The sequence below is a fragment of the Mytilus galloprovincialis genome, chromosome 7 (genome assembly GCF_965363235.1).
Source record: "Mytilus galloprovincialis chromosome 7, xbMytGall1.hap1.1, whole genome shotgun sequence".
Lineage (NCBI taxonomy): Eukaryota > Metazoa > Mollusca > Bivalvia > Mytilida > Mytilidae > Mytilus > Mytilus galloprovincialis.
In genome coordinates, this window is record NC_134844.1 from 90,836,759 (window position 1) to 90,859,602 (window position 22,844).

Consider the following 22,844-nt stretch of genomic DNA (forward strand, 5'->3'; position numbering starts at 1 on the left):
GGTCAGTAAATTCCATTAATGGGTTTCAAGCTTCATGACGTGTTCTTCATATATGAAAGTGTAATAATAAGCTTATACTGTGGTCAGGCATGGGGTAATCGTAATCAGTAATCGTAATCAGCTGTAATCGATTACATTTTGCAGTGTAATCCTATGTAATCAGTAATCATGCCATTTCTGATTACAAGTAATCATAATGTAATCGATTACATTGCAAAAAACAGGTGTAATCATGATTACTATTAGATTACTTTAAGATTACATTCATATGATTACTTGCTGATTACAAATCTTATATATATATACAATATGAAAATAGTTTTTGATAGGCAAGATGAAAATAAGAAAATGTAAAGCTTGAATGAAAATCATGAAACTAGTATTCACAATGATGGGACCTTGTTTAAAGGGATAAATTGTATCATCATTACTGAAGGAAATTGCCTCTCCAATATTTTGTTGTGAGATTGAGCTCTTATGATACAAGAATAAGCCTTAATTGCATTTCCCCCCCTTGATTGAATACTTCTGATATTAACTCCAATTTCATATAAGTTTACCCAATATTTTTACATAACTACTTTGAAATTCAAATGCAGAAAACATTTAGTTCCAATTTGACTTTGATGGCCGACATAAATATATGAGACCACTTAATTCATAATGGAAGTTAAAACCAGATTTCATGTATTGACAAATTTAATAAATTTTGTTTCCCATAAATTGGCGTATAATATGTGCTTTCTAATTTTTATTTTTTATTAACTTTGAGCCTTACGGCTCATCAGTATAAACAAGTACATGTACAGTGTATACATATCGCATAATATTACAAACAATGTGCATAGTAAACAAAAGGTGACGTCAGAAGTTTCATCAATACAAAATATCTTTTATTACAATAAACTGTTTCTTAATTTAAAGAGAAATGTATATACTTTCCTAAGTTACAAAGTTTTTTTATGTTTTCACTTGGCAATAATTCTATTAATTATTAATTAGATCAAGTATTACAAATTTTCAAACAAATAATGACAATCATCCACTTTTAACTTTATTGATATCGTTATTAAGACAATAAAATTTTAATACCCAAGCTCATCTATTGTTTGTTTAAAAAATGGAAGTAGTGATTAACACCTGTAAAAACATTAATGGATGTGTCAATTATGTCCCAACAGACAATAAAACTATACTTAATTAATTTTTCCTTATTTTTTTCAGGTTTTTTGTTAATTAGGCAGTTGGTTAAAATTTGTAGAAAAAATTAATTTATATCATTTACATAGAGATTTGAATAAGATGAATTGATTAAGGCTTTTAAAAAAATCACCAAAATTAGCTTTTTGTGAGGATAAAAAGTTATAAAAAAAACTTTGATATTGCAATATACAATGTAATCATAAGTAATCTAAAGTAATCATGATTACTTTGAAGAAAAGTAATCTAATGTAATCGATTACATATAAAATAGGGTGTAATTGTAATGTAATTGATTACATTTTATTAGCAAAGTAATTGTAATTTAATCGATTACATTTTAAAGTAATCGACCCCATCCCTGACTGTGGTTTAATCATTATTTGTTGGATACCATTTTTCGTGGGTTTCTTGGGTACATGTGTTCCAAGAATTCCAATGTTAAACGAATAACAAATTTTCTATAGGCTTTTTAATGTAGAGATTGGCAAAACCACGAAATCCAATACCAACGAAAATGCAAGTTTTCCTCAATCGACAAAAATTGATACTCACGAAAATAAATGAATCAACAGTATCATGTAAATACATGCATAAGGTATTGTATATAATTTTTCAAATTCCGAAATAAATATCCCTGATTGAAAACGACTTTTCTACATATAATTGCCGCTTTAGAAACCTATTTGATAGTAAACAGCAAAAATGTGGACAAATGCTGTCTTCACTTAGACTACCTACATCAAATATATTTTGCTTTCTAAGCAACGGTTTGTAGTCCCAACAAATTGAAGCAAATGCATTGGTATGCAACACAAGTATTAAAAGTACAGAATAAAATGAAAACTCAAACAACAATGTTGAAATAATAGGGTTGGTCCTATGTAAGATGCAAATACAATTACAATGTAGAACATGAAGTTTTTTAATGACTATATCAAGGGTATTTGGACAGAGGATGTTTGCTGTATGTCAACATTGGATATATCTAAATCAAAGAGCTTGCTATAAATTAATAAAATGGGTATCTTTGTCAACTTTTTGAACTCAATATATGGTAATAAATCTAACAAGTTCATGCTTGTGTCAATTTCTTTATTCCAGTTATGATTTTTTTAACCAATGTGTTCCACTATTCTTACACTTGGGAATCATTCACAGTCCAAATTTCCAGACACAAATCATTGTATAAATAAACAAGAGGCTTTTAAGAGCCTGAATCGTCCACCTATTATTTTTTATTTGCTTAAATCTTTCATCAATGATTATTTTTTTTATTGTTTACCCATATGTTCCATTTTAGCCGTAGTGTCTATGTTTCTTGACTTGCAAGGAAATGAAATACAAAATTTATACTAAATTCATTTGAGAAGATTTTTGAAGTTAAAAAACATAAAACAACTTGTGTAAAATTTTCCTTAAACATCTGTTAAAGGGCAATTACTCCTTAGGGTCGATTGACATTTTTGGTCATATAAAACTATTTTGTAGATCTTACTTTGATGAACATTTTTGCTGTTTACTGTTTATCTTCAATAATTTTCAAGATAATAACCAAAAACTGCAAAATTTTCTTAAATCAACCAATTTAGTGGCAGCAACCCAACAATGGGTTCTTCTGTTTGCATGATCATTTCACAGCTGATAGATCTTGACCTTTTGAACATTTTAACCCCATTTCAGATTTTCTCAAAAGGCTTTAGTGTCTGAGATATAAGCCAAAAACTGCATTTCACCCTTATGTTCTATTTTAACCATGGTGGCCATGTTTGTTGATGGATCAAAAATTCGATAAAATTCATAAACTAGATTCCTAAAGGAACATTCATTCAAAGTTAAGAAATATTAGGCCCAATAGTTTCAGGAGAAGATTTTTAAATGTTAGCAATCTATGAACAAATTGTGTAAAATTGTCTTTAAAGAGCAAGAACTCCTTAAGGGGTCAATTGACAAATTTTGTCATTTAACTTTTTTATAGATCTTACTTCAATGCTGAACATTATTGATGTTCAAGATAATAACCAAAAACTGCAAAATTTCCTTCAAACTACCATTTAGTGGAAGCAACCCAACAATGGGGAAGTATTGAATGAGACGAAATTATTGAGCGTTAGGCCTAAATTAAAATATTGTTTGTTTGCCCTTTTCCGACCCTATGTTTTGAAACAGGGTAGGTAGGTAGGTAAAATATTTTATTTTTTTCCCCAAAAAAATAACTTGGCTCGGTATATTTTTTTTCATGGGTAGGCAGGTAGGTATAATATTTTATTTTATAGATACAAAATCTGCATAATGTCATTTTTGTCTGTTTTGCTTTTGCTAATAAGTTTCTGGGACTACGCTTCGAAAAAAAGTATCATGTAAAATGTGAAGTTAATTCATATGCACTACTATTTTGTTTTCAAATATCAAAATATAGAGCTGTGCCGCATATTTTCAACGTTTAAATATGCCTGGAACTTTGAAGAGTTTTCGCTTGCACTAATATTCTGTACTACGTACCTTGAACGCTTACCTCTACCTAAAGGTTTTCTGTAAGAGATAACTTTGTCCTGGTAAAATATGTCCGGGCAGACATACATTACTAGTAGAAAAAGTCCCTAGAGTGTTTAAATTTTCGTGTGTGCCTATGTTTCTAATAAAAATGCTACAAGACTTAAACTTAATTGTCACATATTTTACATCGCATTTATAAATGATCTGTATGGAAAACTTGGGCGATTTTACTGCCAAATATTCTCCACTTCACAGGCTTTTGTCATCTTTGGTTCATGTCAGATATAAATAATATAGCAATGCTGGTCGAAGGCATCGTTAACATAATCTTCCTGATCTACGGATCACAAAAGGCCATCCCTACATAGAATACAACGTCCGTTTACACAAAATACTACGGTTTGTACACACGTTGATAATTTTGTATTATAATAAACAAACTTTTTTGTAAATGAACCCTGCTCTTCAAGTATAAAAATACAGAGTTAACGTACGTCATATCATGATTTCAAAGCGTTCAACATCAATTTCAAACAAATGCTTTGAAACTCTAAATGCAAGTGTTCATTTCAAACGCTCACGTGATACCAAACGGACTAGACCTTTCACGATAAAGATAATACCCGAGGATTCCGGTAAAAAAGTTTTGAGCGGGAAATACAAATAAAAGATTTTTGGTAGGAACGGAAAAATAAAATAAAATCTTGCTGATAAATACAAATAAAAGATTTTCAGGCGGAACGAATTTAAAGGGTCGGTCGGTAAAGGGCAAACAAACAATATTTTAATTTAAGCCTTAACGTATGGAAATGAACAAAATCCTGAAATCGAAAATTTTTCAAGATAACAAAAATTGGGGCTGGCGAGGATGAAAATCTATCAACTAATTTTAATTGGCCTTAGTTAAAAAAAAAGTAACCAATAAATGTTTCATCCAATTACCTTTAATACATAATAAAAACCAAATTGATCTATTTTTTAACAAGAACATGTGTCCACAGTACACTGATGCCCTTCTTTCAGTATCATTTTTCATGTTCACTGACCAATGCAAATGGGGTCAAAACCCTAATTTTACATGCAAATTAGAAAGATCATATCATAAGCAACATGTTTACTATGATCAAAGTTTTGTGACTTCAACTTCACCCTAATCTACCTTCACCAAAAACATTAACCTGATTCAGGATCGTGAGTATGGATGGATAGAAGGACGATGGTATGAGCAGATAGACACAAAGACTTAAGAACCATGATTTCCATGTTCTACATGTATGTTAGGCTGAGTATAAAAATTGGTGAAGCTATAAATCCAGAAAAGATCATGACATTATTACAAAATGAATGTCTTACCATCTACATAAGACTGCACACAAGAAGATGTATTACTATCATCCTCATCATCATCATCCATGTCATCATCGTTATTCTCATCAATGCTATTATCTGTAAATGGAAATGAAATACAAAAAATATATTTCAAAAGAAATCTTTTTGTATTTAAGAAAATTACATTAATTACATATATGGAAAGAAGGCAAGAATGTGTAGATTGACAAAACTGTTTAACATATCCATGGTCACTGTGTTAAAATTCAGTTCTCATATGAAAGTATCCTAGTGATGTGGCAGTATAAGATAATAGTTTTAATATGTTTGTGAAAAGTATTTTCATAAAAATTCTGAAGTGAACAGAAGGGATTGAATTATTTCATCCTAAAAAGAGTTCTGTTATGAATAGTTTACAGTCAAACCTGTACATTATGGTCACCCTCAGAAGAGAACTTAAATAACATAAAGAAAGGTGGCCTATTGAAAAGAGTTTCAAAATGCATAGTTGTAGCTAACATTATCATGTAAAAAACCTAATTTTTAAATCCTTTCAAATTGATTTGAACTAATGAAACAGGAACTTGTCCAACTATTTAAAAAAAATATCTAAGAACATCAAAGTACATTTTATACTTGATTAAACTGAAAATTTGACTCTTCTGTTTTGAAGTGTACAGAACAATCAGTTTTTAACCTATCTTTTCCATAGGACATGGGGTTCTCAACTGACCTAAGTTTTTTACCTTGACCTATGACCTTCAGAGTTCTGTATAGTGGCCGATCCAGAAATTTTCATAAGTGGGGTCCCACTGACTGCTTAAAAGGGGGCCCACTCCAGTCATGCTACAATTATTCCCAATATAATCAACCAAGTTTTTACCACAAAAAGGGGGGCATAACCCTTGACAAACCCTTTAAATCTGCCTCTGCCTGCATACATATTGACGCACCCACTGGTGTTAGTGAATAAACATGTTAAGTATAAACTTTAAAAATGTAAAGGTTTTCAAGAAATGAGCAGACACAATATTTTATGGAAGGATAGACTTATCACTGTAGGGCGACCGAAGTGGCGGACCTTAATAATTGAGTGGAAAGAGAACAGAGAAATGGAAGAATTGCAAAGTCTAATTGTACTGTGACAAGACCATTTAATATATAAAACAAGTATGTGTCCACAGTACACGGATGCCCCACTCGCACTATCATTTTTTATGTTTAGTGGACCGTGAAATTGGAATAAATTCTCTAATTTGGCATTAACATTAGAATGATCTAATCAAAGGGAACATGTATACTAAGTTTCAAGTTGATTGGACTTTTACTTTATCAAAAACTACCTTGACCAAAAACTTTAACCTGAAATTTGCACTATCATTTTCTATGTTCAGTGAACCATAAAATTGGGGTCAAAACTATAATTTGGCATTTAAATTAGAAAGATCATATCATAGGGCACATGTATACTAAGTTTCAAGTTGATTGGACTTCAACTTCATCAAAAACTACCTTGACCAAAAACTTTAACCTGAAATTTGCACTATCATTTTCTATGTTCAGTGAACCGTAAAATTGGGGTCAAAACTATAATTTGGCATTTAAATTAGAAAGATCATATCATAGGGCACATGTATACTAAGTTTCAAGTTGATTGGACTTCAACTTCATCAAAAACTACCTTGACCAAAAACTTTAACCTGAAGTGGGACGAACGAACGGACGAACGAACGGACGAACGAACGTACGGACGAAGGCATAGACCAGAAAACATAATGCCCCACTACTATCGTAGGTGGGGCATATCTGATGTACTGTATTCCCAACTGGATAGGTTTCCTCGTGGGTGTGCTAAGCAGCGGGCTCAAACGACACTTCCAATGGTTTTTTATTGGATAATATATCACCAGGCCACTTTTGAATGATGTTACAAAACATATACACCATGCCTTACTCATTAACATATTTAAACGAACTCATCCTGCAGTTTCATCGTTTAAATATGTTCAACTCGTAAATAGCGTGGTATATATAATACTTACCATTTGATAATCCACCATCCTCAATCATTTCTGAACATGCTGAATCTGTGTCATCATTATCATCATTACCAATGTTATCATCAGAGTCCAAAAATGGAGTTAAATCAAATACTTGTAAATAAAGAAAAATAAAAAACTTAAAATTTTACCATTCTGTTTAAAGTGACATGAATAAGTAAGCAAAATTTCCATTATGCCATAATATAGACAAAATATTGAGTAATATTCATTTTCTACTTTGTAAAATAAATTTATGATAGTAGAATAGTCACTTCAATGCAGCTTTTCTCAAAATATGACATACAATTAAACAATTCTATTACATGTATAAAGCTTAAGGATATGAATATATTTGTAACATTTATTAACCAATTGTTTACAATCTTTACAGAATCTAAACATTACATTGCTATAAAACCAAAAAAAGAGTGCAGACACTGAGATGTCTGGCCTGCTATGCTATACTTTATTAAATTTCAGTGTTTTTTAAGGTCTTGAAGATCAATGTGTATCTGTATAGTTATTCATCGTCTTAAAGACTTTCAGAAAATCTCATTTTGGGAGTAGTTAGCTAAAATTCATGTATATAAAATCATTTTTAAAACAATCAGTGAAGCATAAAGGCCAAGAACAAAGATCATAGATGCCAGCAGAAATGTCTTAACATAAAGCACCTGTACACAAGATATGAAGTACCATTTGACAGAGTTTCTGAAAATCTGTTTTTCCCTGGTGGTCCTTCATGTCCTTAATGAAAACCTGTTGGTCCTCATTTTTAATTCAGTCTCCTATATTGGACATGTTGGAATTCATATAATTATTTTGTCATATTAATAACAAGAGTGCACATGCTGAAATGTCTTGCCTTCTCTACTAATCATTGATATTATGTTGGTAGTCCAAAATATAAACCTTTACTACAACGATCACATAAACTTAACATGATCCAAGAAAATGAGATCAAAGTTATATAAATCAAACAAGAAATACATGTACACCTTACAATCTTTCAATACACTAAGTATAGTCCTGATACATGTGATAGTTGACCTAATACTTATAGTTTCTAAGAAACAGACTTAACCATGAAAACTAAACATTGATTAATGAACCATGAAATTAAGGTCAAGGTCAGATGAACCATGCCAGGCAGACATGAACAGCTTACAATTCTTCCATACAACAAATATAGTTAACCTATTGCTTATAGTTTTAAAAAAACAGACCAAGATACAAAAGCTTAACACAAAAGCAATGAACCGTGAATATGAGGTCAAGGTCAAATAAAACCTGCCAGACTGACATACACATCATAAAATATTCCCATACACCAAATATAGCTGACCTATTGCATACAGTGTTAGAAAAAAAGACCAAATCTCAAAAAGTTAACTTTGACCTCTTAACCATGAAATGAGGTCAAGGTCAGATGACACCTGCCAACTAGACATGTACACCTTACAATCATTCCATACACCAAATATAGTAAACCTGTTGCATACAGTACATGCAGTATAAGAAAAACAGACCAAAACACAACCAGATGCTCCGCAGGGCGTAGCTTTATACGACCGCAGAGGTTGAACCCTGAACGGTTGGGGCAAGTATGGACACAACATTCAAGCTGGATTCAGCTCTAAATTTGGATTGTGATTAAATAGTTGACACAGCATAGGTTTCTGACACAGAATGAATGTGTTCTAATGAACTTAAAATTTTTGTTTTCTCTTAGAGCAATTCACTATGCTGTTGAATATTAATCCTCTCAAAAAAATGTTTGAAGAAATTTTCTTTTTTATTTATGAAATTTCAAATGAGAAAAATTGAACCCAATTTTTTTAATCACATCCCCCTTTCCCTTATTCCAAAACTAATCTCAATTAAAATTTCTAATGGAGTTTGCAACAATAACTACTCATTTAAATACATCATAAAATATTAAGATGTAAAAAAACTGCTTGTTATCACTGAATGGTAAAGATTATTTTAATTTATCAGTTGGTAGTAAAAAGTGAATATACATTGAATATTGTATATAACAAAGATTTAAGTTGATTCTGGACAAAGAAAGATAACTCCAATTAAAAAAAAATCTTGCTATTGCACAATATTTTGCAATTAGATATTTCTTGCTTACTATTCTGGACAAAGAAAGATAACTCTAATTAAAAAAAAATTTGCTATTTCACAATATTGTGCAATTAGATATTTCTTGCCATTGAGCAATACTGTGCAATTGAAAAAACTTGCTATTGCACAATACTTAATATAATAATTTTAGATCCTGATTTGGACCAACTTGAAAACTGGGCCCATAATAAAAAATCTAAGTACATTTTTGGATTCAGCATATCAAAGAACCCCAAGATTTCAATTTTTGTTAAAATCAGACTAAATTTAATGTTAGTCCCTTTGGACTTTAGTGTAGACCAATTTGAAAACAGGATCAAAAATGAAGAATCTACATACACAGTTAGATTTGGTATATCAAAGAACCCCATTTATTCAATTTTTGATGAAATCAAACAAAGTTTAATTTTGGACCCCGATTTGGACCAACTTGAAAACTGGGCCAATAATCAAGAATCTAAGTACATTTTTAGATTCAGCATATCAAAGAACCTAACTGATTCATTTTTTGTCAAAATCAAACTAAGTTTAATTTTGGACCCTTTGGACCTTAATGTAGACCAATTTGAAAACGGGACCAAAAGTTAAGAATCTACATACACAGTCATGACAGTTAGATTCGGCATATCAAAGAACCCCAATTATTCAATTTTGATGAAATCAAACAAAGTTTAATTTTGGACCCTTTGGGCCCCTTATTCTGTTGGGACCAAAACTCCCAAAATCAATACCAACCTTCCTTTTATGGTCATAAACCTTGTGTTTAAATTTCATAGATTTCTATTTACTTATACTAACGTTATGGTGCGAAAACCAAGAAAAATGCTTATTTGGGTCCCTTTTTGGCCCCTAATTCCTAAACTGTTGGGACCTAAACTCCCAAAATCAATACCAACCTTCCTTTTGTAGTCATTAACATTGTGTTTAAATTTCATTGATTTCTATTTACTTATACTAAAGTTATCATGGTTATTGTGCGAAAACCAAGAATAATGCTTATTTGGGCCCTTTTTTGGCCCCTACTTCCTAAACTGTTAAACCAAAAACTCCCAAAAACAATCCCAAAAGTTCTTTTGTGGTCATAAACCTTGTGTCAAAATTTCATAGATTTCTATTTACTTAAACTAAAGTTATAGTGCGAAAACCAAGAAAATGCTTATTTGGGCCCTTTTTGGCCCCTAATTCCTAAAATGTTGGGACCAAAACTCCCAAAATCAATATCAACCTTCCTTTTGTGGTCATAAACCTTGTGTTAAAATTTCATAGATTTCCATTCACTTTTACTAAAGTTAGAGTGCGAAAACTAAAAGTATTCGACGACGACGACGACGACGACGCCAACGTGATAGCAATATACGACGAAAAATTTTGCGGTCGTATAAAATTTGTGCTTCCAACAGTTAATTTTTTTATGAGCAATCCCTCCCCTGCAATCAGAAAAATATTATTTGGCACAAAAACATGTCAATTTCTTTTCAACTGTCTCCCCTCAAAATACCTTGGCAATATTCTTGTCATTAATACAACATACAAACGCTCTATATTTACATGGACTTTTAACAAAGAATAAACTTATATATTTAACAAAAAATCATGAATTAACTTTAGGTGGTGTCAGGCAAATGTCTGTTTAACTGTAACAAACCATATGTAGGGAAAGTTCCATGACAGACACCACCCCAGCCCTTGCTTGAAGCTCTGGATCAGCAATTCATGTATAAAAGTTTATGCAAAGGAGCTTTCAATGCCACAGGCTGATTAGCAACCCTATGTTTCACACTTTGAAACTTTTTTCTGAAGGCAAAACAAAAAGAACATACCATTCATGCCATTATATACCTTTCTATTCTAAGATATAAGAATACACAGTAAACAATAACAAGTGTGTCAATTTTACATAATATCACATTTTCATCAACATAAAATAGTACCACACTTACCATTTGATAATCCACCATTCTCAATCATTGCTGAATCTGTGTCATCATTATCATCATTATCAATGTTATCATCAGATTCCAAAAATGGAGTTAAATCAAATACCTGTCCTGTAAATAAAACAAAAAAGTTCATTTAAACAATTTTATTTTCATTGACACGAATGTGTGCACACACTGATATGTCTCGCCTTCTTTACTCACCATTGATATTAAGTTGATACTCCTAAATATAAAGCTTTACTACAACAATCACATAAACTTAACATGATCCAAGAAAATGAGGTCATAGTCATATAAACCAAAAGAGAAATACATGTACACCTTACAATCATTCAATAAACTAAATAGAGTTGACCTATTGCTTAAAGTTTCTAGAAACAGTCTTAACCAAAAACTAATTTTCAACACACTACATATTACAACATTAGTATAAACGTAATTCTCTAGCCATGTCAGTTTATCTTCCTGTTTCAATGTTCAGCTTTAGTGTACAACTATGCAATTTAGTTAAAATGTGTGAACTATAACACTAATCTAAATAATGTTTAAACATAAATTCTAGCTTTATACATGTATTCTTATAAATACTAGGTTTATCACTCCTATCTACAAATGCTAACCAGACACTGGTTTCTAGGTCTGTATGAATGTTCCATTAAAATAAAACATCATACATGTCATACTAAGAAACATGCATGTAATGTAATTATATACACAGGGGTCACCACACTTCAAAATTATAGGGAGAAGTCACTTCTCCCTGGCAGTCAAACAGGGAGAAGTGAAGACCCAACAGGGAGACTTCAGGGAGAAGTGAAGGCCCAACAGGGAGACTTCAGGGAGAAGTGAAGGCCCAACAGGGAGACTTCAGGGAAAATCGACAGATCACGTTTATTCTTTTTATGAATAAAATTTTTTGTTACTTTTCTGATAATTTTTTCATGATAATTGCTAAGGAAGTACATTTTGTAAGTCCTTGTCTTGCCATGCTTGTAGTCTGAAATACTTTTTTTATTTACATGTGGTCCTATGCAAATTGTCAAAAAATATTGATTATTATCATGACATAAGGACCACAAGTTAGTGGCACAAGAGCTATATTTATTCTGGTAGGTCTGAATGAATTGAAGATTTGACCTGGATCAAATTATGCTGCATAAGATTTTAAAATTAAACCAAGTCCAAGAACCTTTTAAAACAAAAATGATAATCAATTAAGAAAAGTTAAAATACGGTTTCACTGTCTTTCATAGCTAAGATCATGATTCAAAATGCATTTGTTCTGACATAAAATATTATTTAATAAGAATTCAGAGAGAAAAATGTTTGACATGTGTTGAAAACGTAAAGTAAAACTGTTAATTTCAAATCGTGTACATGAAATCGCACACATTTGCGGTATTTTCATGGAAATGCTGATTTCCAAAATCAAGTTGCCGTTAGAAATGTATGTTATTGATTCTAAAACACTTCACGAGTGTTTAAATATGACTAAATCACAAAAAGTAACATCAGAAAAGTCGTATTTTTCATAACCGATATTGAATAGGTACTTGTAAATCAAAAACAAATATGGTGCAATCCACGTCAAAAATTTTCACTTTATATTTTTCAAAAATATACGACTTTGGAAGTAAATATTGCCGTTCCTTATCAAATTAATGAGCAGATATTCATTGAAATACTGTTTAAAGGACCTTTAGCTGAAACAAAGCACATGTACAAAAATGTATCAGTCTGTAAAACAAAATCCTGAACAAAAAACCGACTGTGTTTTGTAGTTTATAATTGTTGTGCTGGTTCCCGGCAGTGTACTAAACTACATACGTAGTAAAAATACAAGCGAATACCGTTTTTGAAAAGAAATCTGAAATTTTTCATGGGACATCACAGTTTGTCAGTAAATATAAGAACATCAAAATTAATAGTACATTTCAATATGGATAAGGTAAATGATGAGAGATAAAAAGATGAAATGGCGCCATCTACAATTTTCAATAACAAAGATGGCGGACAATAAACAATCATAACAAAATCTAGATTTTTCTTTTTTCTTGCTTATAGTACATCCTGGCATGCAATTTTCACGTTGATGTATGATACTATCGCAGAGAAATCAGTTCTGAATTTGGCGAAACATGCTTTGTATTTCTATACCTATCGGTCGTTTAACTTTACGTTTCAATCGAGAATTTCTCAAAAATCATGAGGCGACATTGGGGAATTTTACTGAAAATCGAGGGCGACATAAACTTCTCCCTGGAGCTTCTCTAGAGCGAAGTGGGGAGACCTAGAGCCATTCGCCTGTTGTGGTGACCCCTGTTAATACATGTACTCACCATGCTAACGTTCAATCAGAGTAAAATAATACTAATCATTTTGCTAATTACCATTTGAAAATTCATCATTCTCAATTTTTCCTGAATCCGAATCTGTGCCATCATTATCATCAGATTCCAAAAATGGAGTTAAATCAAATCCTTGTCCTGTAAATATATACAATACAATTTTAAATCTTATTCAGTACATCACATACTTTTTCTGGGGTACTTATTTTTCGTGATTTTGGTATTGTAGATATATTTGCATGTACATGGTGTAGGTATAGGCCAAGTGAAAACTGTCTGACAGGCATTATTACGGATCATGTAAGACACATGTATGCAAATAGCTAGTAAAGTTATCCTACTACTCATGATAACATGAACATTAACATAACAAAAAATCTTAACTTTTTTTCAAGTGGTCAATGAAACCATTTAAATTAGGTCAGGCACAATTGACATATGACAGAAGGGATGTTTTTAACATAAGGCATCTTGTACAAACATGACAAAGTAAAAAAAGTTCAAAAGACATTGATTTTAAACTAGATGTGTCAAAGCAACACGAATGGCCCCGTCCCAAAAAGTTGAAAAATCTGCAGATTCAATATAAACACATGTGGACACAAACATGATGGTAGCCTCACATATCAAAAATCAGCTCAAAATCTGGAGGGGAATAGAGAAAAAATCCGTATAACTGTGATTTTCAATAATTTATCAAAGTCTAAAGCCTGTAATTTCAACGAAAATTAGCGGAGCAGAACGAAACTTTAACTTGACCTATAACTCATCATGGTTAACTCACATACCAAAAATCAGCCCAATATCTGAAGGCTTTTAGAAAAAAAGTCTGTATAACTGTGATTTTCAATAAGTTCTCAAAGTCCAAAGCCCGTAATTTAGGCAAAAATTAGTGGAGCGGAACGAAACTTTAAATTGATCAGTAACTCATCATGGTTAACTCACATACCAAAAATCAGCCCAATATCTGAAGGCGTTTAGAAAAAAACTCTGTATAATGGTTTGTTGCGGAATGACAGTCAGAGCTCTGACATAAACAAGTCAGAATAAAATGACTTCCATAGGTCAGATATAATTTGATGTAAGTGTTGTCTCCCTTCTTGCACTCAACAGAATATGACTTGTACAGGTCAGTTTATGTCAGACTTTAATTTATCATAAAATGACTTCCACAGGTCAGCTTTTGCATAAAATATTGTGACTTAATATCTTCATATTCTAATAAGATTTATGTCCCTTTTTAATGCATTTTGACTTAGAGAGGTCATTTTTGTTCTGACTGTAAGCAGTCATTTCTACCACTTTGTTATCAATCTCCATAAAATATAGTGATTACTAGTTTCGAATCAAAGAGTTTAAAAAGTGGGGCTCATCATACCTTCTTCTTTCCAGAATCTTAACATAATATATTTATCTCATCAAATTCAATCATTTCCAAATACAAACAAAAACCAAAGCAGAAAAAATGGATCATACAATTTTCTGTCAATATCAAAAGATTTACAAAATACAATATTGGATACATTAACTAGTACCATGACAATACTTCAAATCTTCCAAGGAAAAAATAAGGGATCTATTCTCATCCACTTTTAGCTAAATTTATCAAGAGCAAAACATTTATTATTTTAATATTTCATTGAGGTAAATACTGTTGTGCAAACTGACTCAAACAAGTCACACTATGTTCTGACTTCAAAGAGTCAGTCAAAACTAAACTTATTTCAACCTTTAAGTCTAGTACTGTCATATTGATTTAAAAATGTATGAGAAAGCCAGATATGGCAGTATGGGACAGAGAAAATATTAAGGTCCCCTAAAGTCACAATGAGGACAAAAAAAAAAATATTTGGTATATTCAATATTATTTAAATGCATTTTCTTTTAAACAGGTCAAATCATGTTTTGACTTAAAACAGGCAGCCCAAAACTAAATTTATTGAAATTTTTAGAGTGGGGCACTGACATATGATATTAAATGAAAGTATGGGAACGTCAGACATAAGAAATATATGTAAGATCCCCTAAAATAAATAACCATTTGACTTAATTGTTTCTAAACATTTATCAAATAAATTCACAAATGGCAGATTCAGAAGCAGGGCTTAAAGGAAGTACACCTAGCTTTGATTGGAAAATTTGTTCTGCAATCTGACTTGAACAGGTCAAATCATGTTCAGACAAATTGACTTAAACAGGTCAAATCATGTTCTGACTTAAAAGAGTCTGTCAAAAACTAAATTGCTTGCAAAGTTCTGTAAAAGTTGTGCATTATCATGATTGTGATGTGATTGTTAGAATGTATGGATACAAGTAGAAAAAAAAAATCACAAAAAATTAAGTCACAATTATAAGAACTATATATATAAAAGATAATTTGGTATATTTTTGATATCTTAATATTTCATTGAGGTAAATCCTGTTGTGCAAACTGACTTGAACAAGTCACATTATGTTCTGACTTCAAGGAGTCAGTAAAAAACTATACTTTAATTAAGTATTGCAACTTTAAGTCTGGGATTGTCATATGCATTTAAGAATGTATAAGAAACTCAGATAAAAGACACCCAATAATAAAGTCACAAAAATGTGGACTATAAAAAAGTGTATTTGGTATACTATTATTTAATATTCAAATGTATTTTGTTAACAAATTTCTCCAAATTATTTAAAATCTTTTATTATATTTCTGTATTTTCATGACTTTTTTTCTGTTAAATTAACATTTGGAACTTTCGGTTTTAAAAAACATTATTTTAAAAACCATTTGACTGAATTGTTTCTTAAAAAAAATTATGAATTAATTAACTCAACAGTAGCAGATTCAGATATGGAGGGGGCTTAAAGGAGGAAGACTTAGTTTTGATTGAACATTTTTTTTTCTGTCAACTGACTTTAACAGGTCAAATCGTGTTCTGACTTCAAAGAGTCAGTCCCAACTAAACTTATTTCAACTTTTAAGTCTAGTTTTTTTCATATTGATTTAAAAATGTACGGAAAAGCCAGATAAAAGACAGAGGAAATCAGGTCCCCATACGGCACAATAATGAGGACTATAAAAAAGTTTATTTTGCATATTCAATATATTTAAATGTATTTTGTTTTAAACCGGTCAAATTATGTTCTGACTTCAAAGAGTCAGTCAAAAACTTCAATTTAGCTAATTATTACAACTTTTTAGTCTATATAATATATTATTTTATACCATTTGACTGAATTGTTTCTAATAAACCTATCAATTAATTAACTCAACAGTAGCAGATTCAGATAAAAGGGAAAAAGGGGGGGGGGCTTAGAAGAAGAAGACCTAGTTTTGATTGGATTTAATTTTCTCTGTAAACTGACTTTAACAGGTCAAATCATGTTCTGACTTCAGAGAGTCAGTCAAAACTAAACTTATGTCGACTTTTAAGTCTAGGATTTTCATATTGATTTTAAAATGTATGACAAACCAGATAAAAGACTGATGAAATATGGTCCCCTCAAGTCACAATATTGAGGACTATAAAAAAAATGTATTTGGTATATTTTATATTCAAATGTATTTTTTTTAACAAATTTCATCAAATTTATATCTTAAAAATTTATTTTATTTCTGTATTTTCATGACTTTTTTTTCTGTAAAGTTAACATATAGAACTTTTGGTTGTAAAAAATCATTATTCTAAAAACCATTTGACTGAATTGTTTCTTAAAGAAAATTAATTATCCCAACAGTAGCAGATTCAGATAACGAGAAAAAAAAGGGGGGGGGGCTAAGATGAAGAAACCTAGTTTGATCGGATTTTTTTTCTGTAAACTGACTTAAACAGGTCAAATCATGTTCTGTTAAAAAAATGTTGAGGAGAAAATACTATGAAAATCAGACTAAGTTTGGTGACTTTGTTGTCCTTCAAGAAGTGGTACATATAAATACATAATATTTTCACTACAACTATCTATTGGGTGTTTTTTAAATAGATTTTTTAGCAACATTTATAACTTTGTAATTTATGTTCAATTGTACACTTGTTATTCTTAATATATATTTTTTTGGGAACAAAATCTTGTCAGGGTTTCTTATGGTACTAGCATGACAAGAGCATTCATATTCTTAAATACTCTAAACATTAAAAACAAGTCATTATCTTCAGATCATTTTGAGTCTTTCTGGCCTTATTAAATTAAAGTCAGAACATTCAGACTTTCATAAGTCAGAACATTCAGACTTTCATAAGTCAGAACATTCTGACTTTCATAAGTCAGAACATTCAGACTTTTATAAGTCAGAACATACTGACTTCCAATGTTCTTCTCACTTCTGTAGAAACAAAGACTATCTATATTTCAAAAAAAAGGTTAATGCTTTATGTGGCTAAGCATCTGGGGTAAGAATTATAGATGTGTAACTTCATAGGAAAACATATATGCCATATAATTAGGGATTGACCCTGTACATGTATGTCATTCAAATCTTCTTGAAATGACGAACAGGAATATTATATGGTTTAGGGGTGGTGATCCAGACCATTTCAAAAAGGGGGATGGGGATGACCCCCATGGACTTTCCCTTTATTTCATTTGATTTGTTGTGTTGTCCCATATAATAATATATAGGCTTAAGGGGTGGGGATCTCAACCGTTTACATGTTTTCAAACATGAGGGGGTGGGGTGACCCCAAGGGACTTTATCTTTATTTCATTTGATTTGTCTTGTTGTCCCTTACACTAATATATATGGTTCAGGGGTGGGGATCTTGACCATTTACATGTTTTCACACTGTAGGGGTGAACAACCCCCCCCCCCAAGGGACTTCCCCTATATTACATTGGGTTTGTTTATTTTCCCATACAAGAATATATATAGTTTAGGGGTGGGGATCTCGACCGTTTACAAAATATAAGAACATTCGCAAATGGCAGGGGAGGGGGTAAACCCAGAGACTAGCCCGGTATATTTCATTCAAATCAATTTGACATTATAAAAAGGAATATATATGGCTGTTTACAGGTGGGGATCTCGACAATTTTCAAGATATAAGATCATTCTCAAATGACAAGGGGTGGGGCGACCCATAGAGACTAGCTTGGTATATTTCATTATACTTTACAGAGAGAAAAAATTGAGTTAAGGGGGCAGGGATCTCGACTGTTCAACATTGTCAAATGACAGGGGTAGGGTGATCACTGGAGCCTTACCCTACATTTCATTTGATTTGTTTTTAATATCATATTCCATGTTCATAATTGAAAAACCCGTTTTGTGAATCTCTTTATAATGTTCTCAAGTTAAAATCATTTTTGAAATAAAAATAAAAAAATATTTCGGTTCTTTTAGTTAAACCCTCCCTTCCCTTTTCCTTTATTAAAATTATTCCGATTTCATTTCATTTTCATTAATATCAATATTCAAAAGATCGTTTTTCTCATTGGAAGAAACGAAAAAACAAATATATTTATAAGCCGCAAACTCGGAAAGGTTAAAAAGTCAATTCATGATTGAGTTTAAAAATAGAAAAATCACGTGATGATGTTCAGCTCGAAGCAATAATTTTACTTTTAAAATTGCACTGACTGGTTATTAATGTTAATACTGTTTAAGACAACACGAGTTGTCTCCCGAAAATAACAGTTCATTATCATAACAACATTTTCTGACCTGAACAAGTCAGAATTGTCAGACACCAGGTCATCTCAAAGGCCACGCGTCCGTATTTACAGGTCACGCGCCTTCATGAAACAGCAACAAAATCACTTGCAAAGACCTTCTTCACACGCAAAAAATATTAAAATGGCCATGAAAATACGGAGGTAATATGTATTACCTTCTGAAAACAGTCAGGGGACTTACTGAAATAAGTGATTTTTAAATCACTTATTTGAGTAGCAAATTCAAGGTTTTGTCACAAATTGGGATTTTGTAGTCTTTTCAAAATTTTAAACACATAGGTTTAAATAACATCTTTTAATTAGTAAAATTAAAAAATATGAACTTTTTGCTTCTTTTAAGTAGCAAGGTTTATGCCTTTGATGCTATCATTTACCTGAAAATTCTATTTTAGTTGAAAAAATGCTATAATAATGGCTTTACATAATGCACTAATACTTTTTAACAGATTTTTCCCAGCAGTGGGAGTATTTTTCCTGTGAAGTTCAAGGTTTCATCTTCCAGATTATGTAATAAAATTTTACTGTTCGTGGTAAAAATCTCACTGTTCGGGGGTGTTAAAATTAGTGGGGGTTATTAAAATAATGATACTTATAGAAGTGATTTTTGGGAAGGAAATTGAGGTATGGTACTTAAACAAGTGATTTTTATGTCATTATCCTAGATTCAGTACAAAGGTCATCATCTGAAATGACCTGGTCAACCTATCAACACAGATGTTGGTTCTGATAATTTTAGAAACATAATTAGTCCCTGGATCATTAGTATTCTATATTTAAAGCTACAATAAAATTAAATAACTTCTTCTAGTGATTAATTTGTGCTACTTAGAAAGGTGATTATTAAAGAAAGACAACTCTAACTTCCAACCTTTGTGGAAATAATGTTACTTGAATCAGTGATTTAGAAAATCACTCATTTAAGTAAGTCCCCTGACTGGAAAATGACCACATTGACCTAGATTTTCAATAAAAAAACGTAAATAATCACTATATTTTCAATAACTTCTCGTTCGAGAAACTCCCAAAACAACGACTCTCAAACACGTGATCTCTCGCAAAAAACCACGTGATCGTATGTGTCTTAGATCGGCGGCAAATTCAAAATATCTTCTGGTTTGACGGACTCGATGGAAAACTACGCAAAACAAAAATTGACCCGTACAGGTCAGAATGTCAAAACATTTTCTGACTTGAAGAAGTCATTTTATTCTGACTTGTTTATGTCAGAGCTCTGACTGAATGACAGAATGACGAATTACGGAAAGACGGAATTACGAACAAGGGTAAAACTATATGGCACCGACAACTTCATTGCGAGGCCATACACATGTATATCCCCATAACAAGTCTGTTTTTCTCGCCCGATGACGCTACGTACATTAACATGATTAAGGTATGTAAGGTGTTAATTTTTTATATAGCTGAATATATAGACTAAGTAATACCATATGCACCATACACATGATAAGCACTAAAATAAATGTATATCATCTCTATTCTTTTGACAGAAATAAAAGAGAAGCAAAAACAGACAAACCTGATTCTAAGTTGGAAGGTCTGTGTGTCAAAATAAATGTAATAGTGCCATGAATTAGACTTGGTACATCAGGGTGTTGCAAGGTGATTTGTTGAAAATTGTCACATAAATATTTTGTGAGTGATGATCTCTGCTCCTCAGTCAAATTCCTAGTTTCATCATTGTAGTCCTCACAACTATCCAAGGGATCTCCTATTTTTGGCATTAATTTAATGTTTTTTGAACAATTTTGAATATATTTCAAAATATCTAGATGCATATTGCTTATATCCAGCATTAATTTTGAAAAGTCACCTTTAGTAAATTTCTCTCCTTGCTCTGACGTATCTTTGGGACAACATAGAAAGGTTTTTGTGTTGTTTGTCCTTTGTTGATGAGTTTCATCAATCTTTTGAACATTAATTGATTTTGTTTCAGAATTGTCTCTTCTTTCAGGGGGGTTCCTTTTTATGTGAATTTCTGATGATTTCTTCTCTACAAATAAATTTAGATCTTTAGATAAAGTAAAATTGGAAAAAAAATCAAACTATTTATAAATGTAAAATGGAACAAACATTAGTATGATTGTTCATGTTGTTATGACTTGATGTAGATCTTTAGAAGTCTTATGTTTAATAGTGATGTTGGGTTTCCTCTCTCATTCATTTAAACTCGCATACAAATTTATACATGTTATAGATAACACTTACAAGTTACATCCTTATATTCTGATCATAATGCAAATCATCTGAGAAAATAAAATATTTTTGAAGTCCAGCATAAAATAAAATGTGAAGTATATCAACAGAATTTGTGAGAAAGTTTTTAAAATTTAAAAATTTTCCGATAATAAAAATAATGCAATGTTCATTTCTGTAATCTGAATGTTATTCTTCTCTTGTATGATTTTTTTCATAATGTTGTGCTTCAACATATAGATTTGAAAACAATACATTTATTTTAGTATTTCTGTTCTTTACCCTGTAAATGGTACAATGTACATGTATATTATAACACAATTTCCTCCATACATTGACATACAAATAATAGGTTTTTTTTATTAAGAGGTTAACACTGTAAGCTGTACATGTAGGACTGTTCTTTCCTGAGGACCTCAAGAATATACATGTATTATTTAGGTGTACACACATTTTAAGATCAATTTGTACAGTCAATTTTCAGCTCTTTCATTTCAAAGATTAGTGCAAGAATACTTTAAAATAGACCAAATTCTTTTGTCACTATAATGTATATATTTACTAATTTACATTTGCTTTTTATTGATTTTGCTATTTTCTAATTATTTTTTTTTAAATTAGAAAATAGCAAAATCAATAAAAAGCAAATGTAAATTAGTAAATATATGCATGATAGGAACAGAAGAATTCGGTCTAACTTTAAAGTTCATATCAAACTACATATATACATTCTCATATCATTTACACTACCTTCAAGGCTATTTCTATTACTTTCTTCTGCATGACCATTGCCATGAAAGTTGCTTGTGGAAAGTATGCAGAGGTCACAATTTTTCACATTCACATTGTTGTCATTTGTCACTGTACATGTACAATTTATAGCCTCTGAAAAAATTTTCCATACTGTAGTATTATCATTTACATTTATTTTACATACCTAGTACGCACATACATGTATTTTGAACATAGGCTAGCTTAATATATTAAATATAAACTTAACCGTGACACTAAAAAATCCATGGACATTGATGGAGGTCCACAAATAGTAAACTTTAAACATAAGGCTCACCTGATTTTTTTTTATTTGCATCAATGATTGTTGCACTATTTCAATACTATACACATTATCAATGTAAATGTACTGCAAAATCAGAAATTATTGCAAGGTTTTTATTAAATTATGAAAAATGTGACAGAGCTGTAAAAGCATTAATTTGAACTCTCATTTTGAAATATTTCATATTTATCATGTTTATAAACTAAACAGGATTTTCTCAAAATCGTAAAAATTTAATCGCATTTAAATCTAAAATGACAAAATCGCAATAATAAATGCATGCAATAATTTCTGAATTTACAGTACATCATGTTTCATGAATTAAATAAGAAAAATTGAAAAATTATCTTCCAGAGTTTAACTCCTATACTTCAAGGAGGGTGGTAAAGAGTTATTTTCGTGCACATGTTTTGCCATTTTCATTTCACATGCAGCCGTG

At 31.1% G+C, this 22,844-nt stretch overlaps 1 protein-coding gene across 3 annotated transcripts in view; it reads right to left on the minus strand.

The window, feature by feature from the left end:
- The window catches only part of LOC143083963 (uncharacterized), a 42,714-nt gene that overhangs the window by 19,048 nt on the left and 822 nt on the right, over window positions 1-22,844 (minus strand). For 2 of the 3 annotated variants that reach the window (XM_076260381.1, XM_076260380.1), the window contains exons 2-7: window positions 22,099-22,233; window positions 20,672-21,145; window positions 13,528-13,623; window positions 11,138-11,245; window positions 7,068-7,178; window positions 5,050-5,142 (exon numbers count right to left, since the gene is read on the minus strand). In XM_076260381.1, coding sequence (XP_076116496.1) covers window positions 5,050-5,142; window positions 7,068-7,178; window positions 11,138-11,245; window positions 13,528-13,623; window positions 20,672-20,948 — 685 coding nt within the window. In that variant the 5' untranslated portion in view covers window positions 20,949-21,145; window positions 22,099-22,233. The remainder of the gene's footprint in view (window positions 1-5,049; window positions 5,143-7,067; window positions 7,179-11,137; window positions 11,246-13,527; window positions 13,624-20,671; window positions 21,146-22,098; window positions 22,234-22,844) is intronic. The other variant, XM_076260382.1, reaches the window with a different exon arrangement.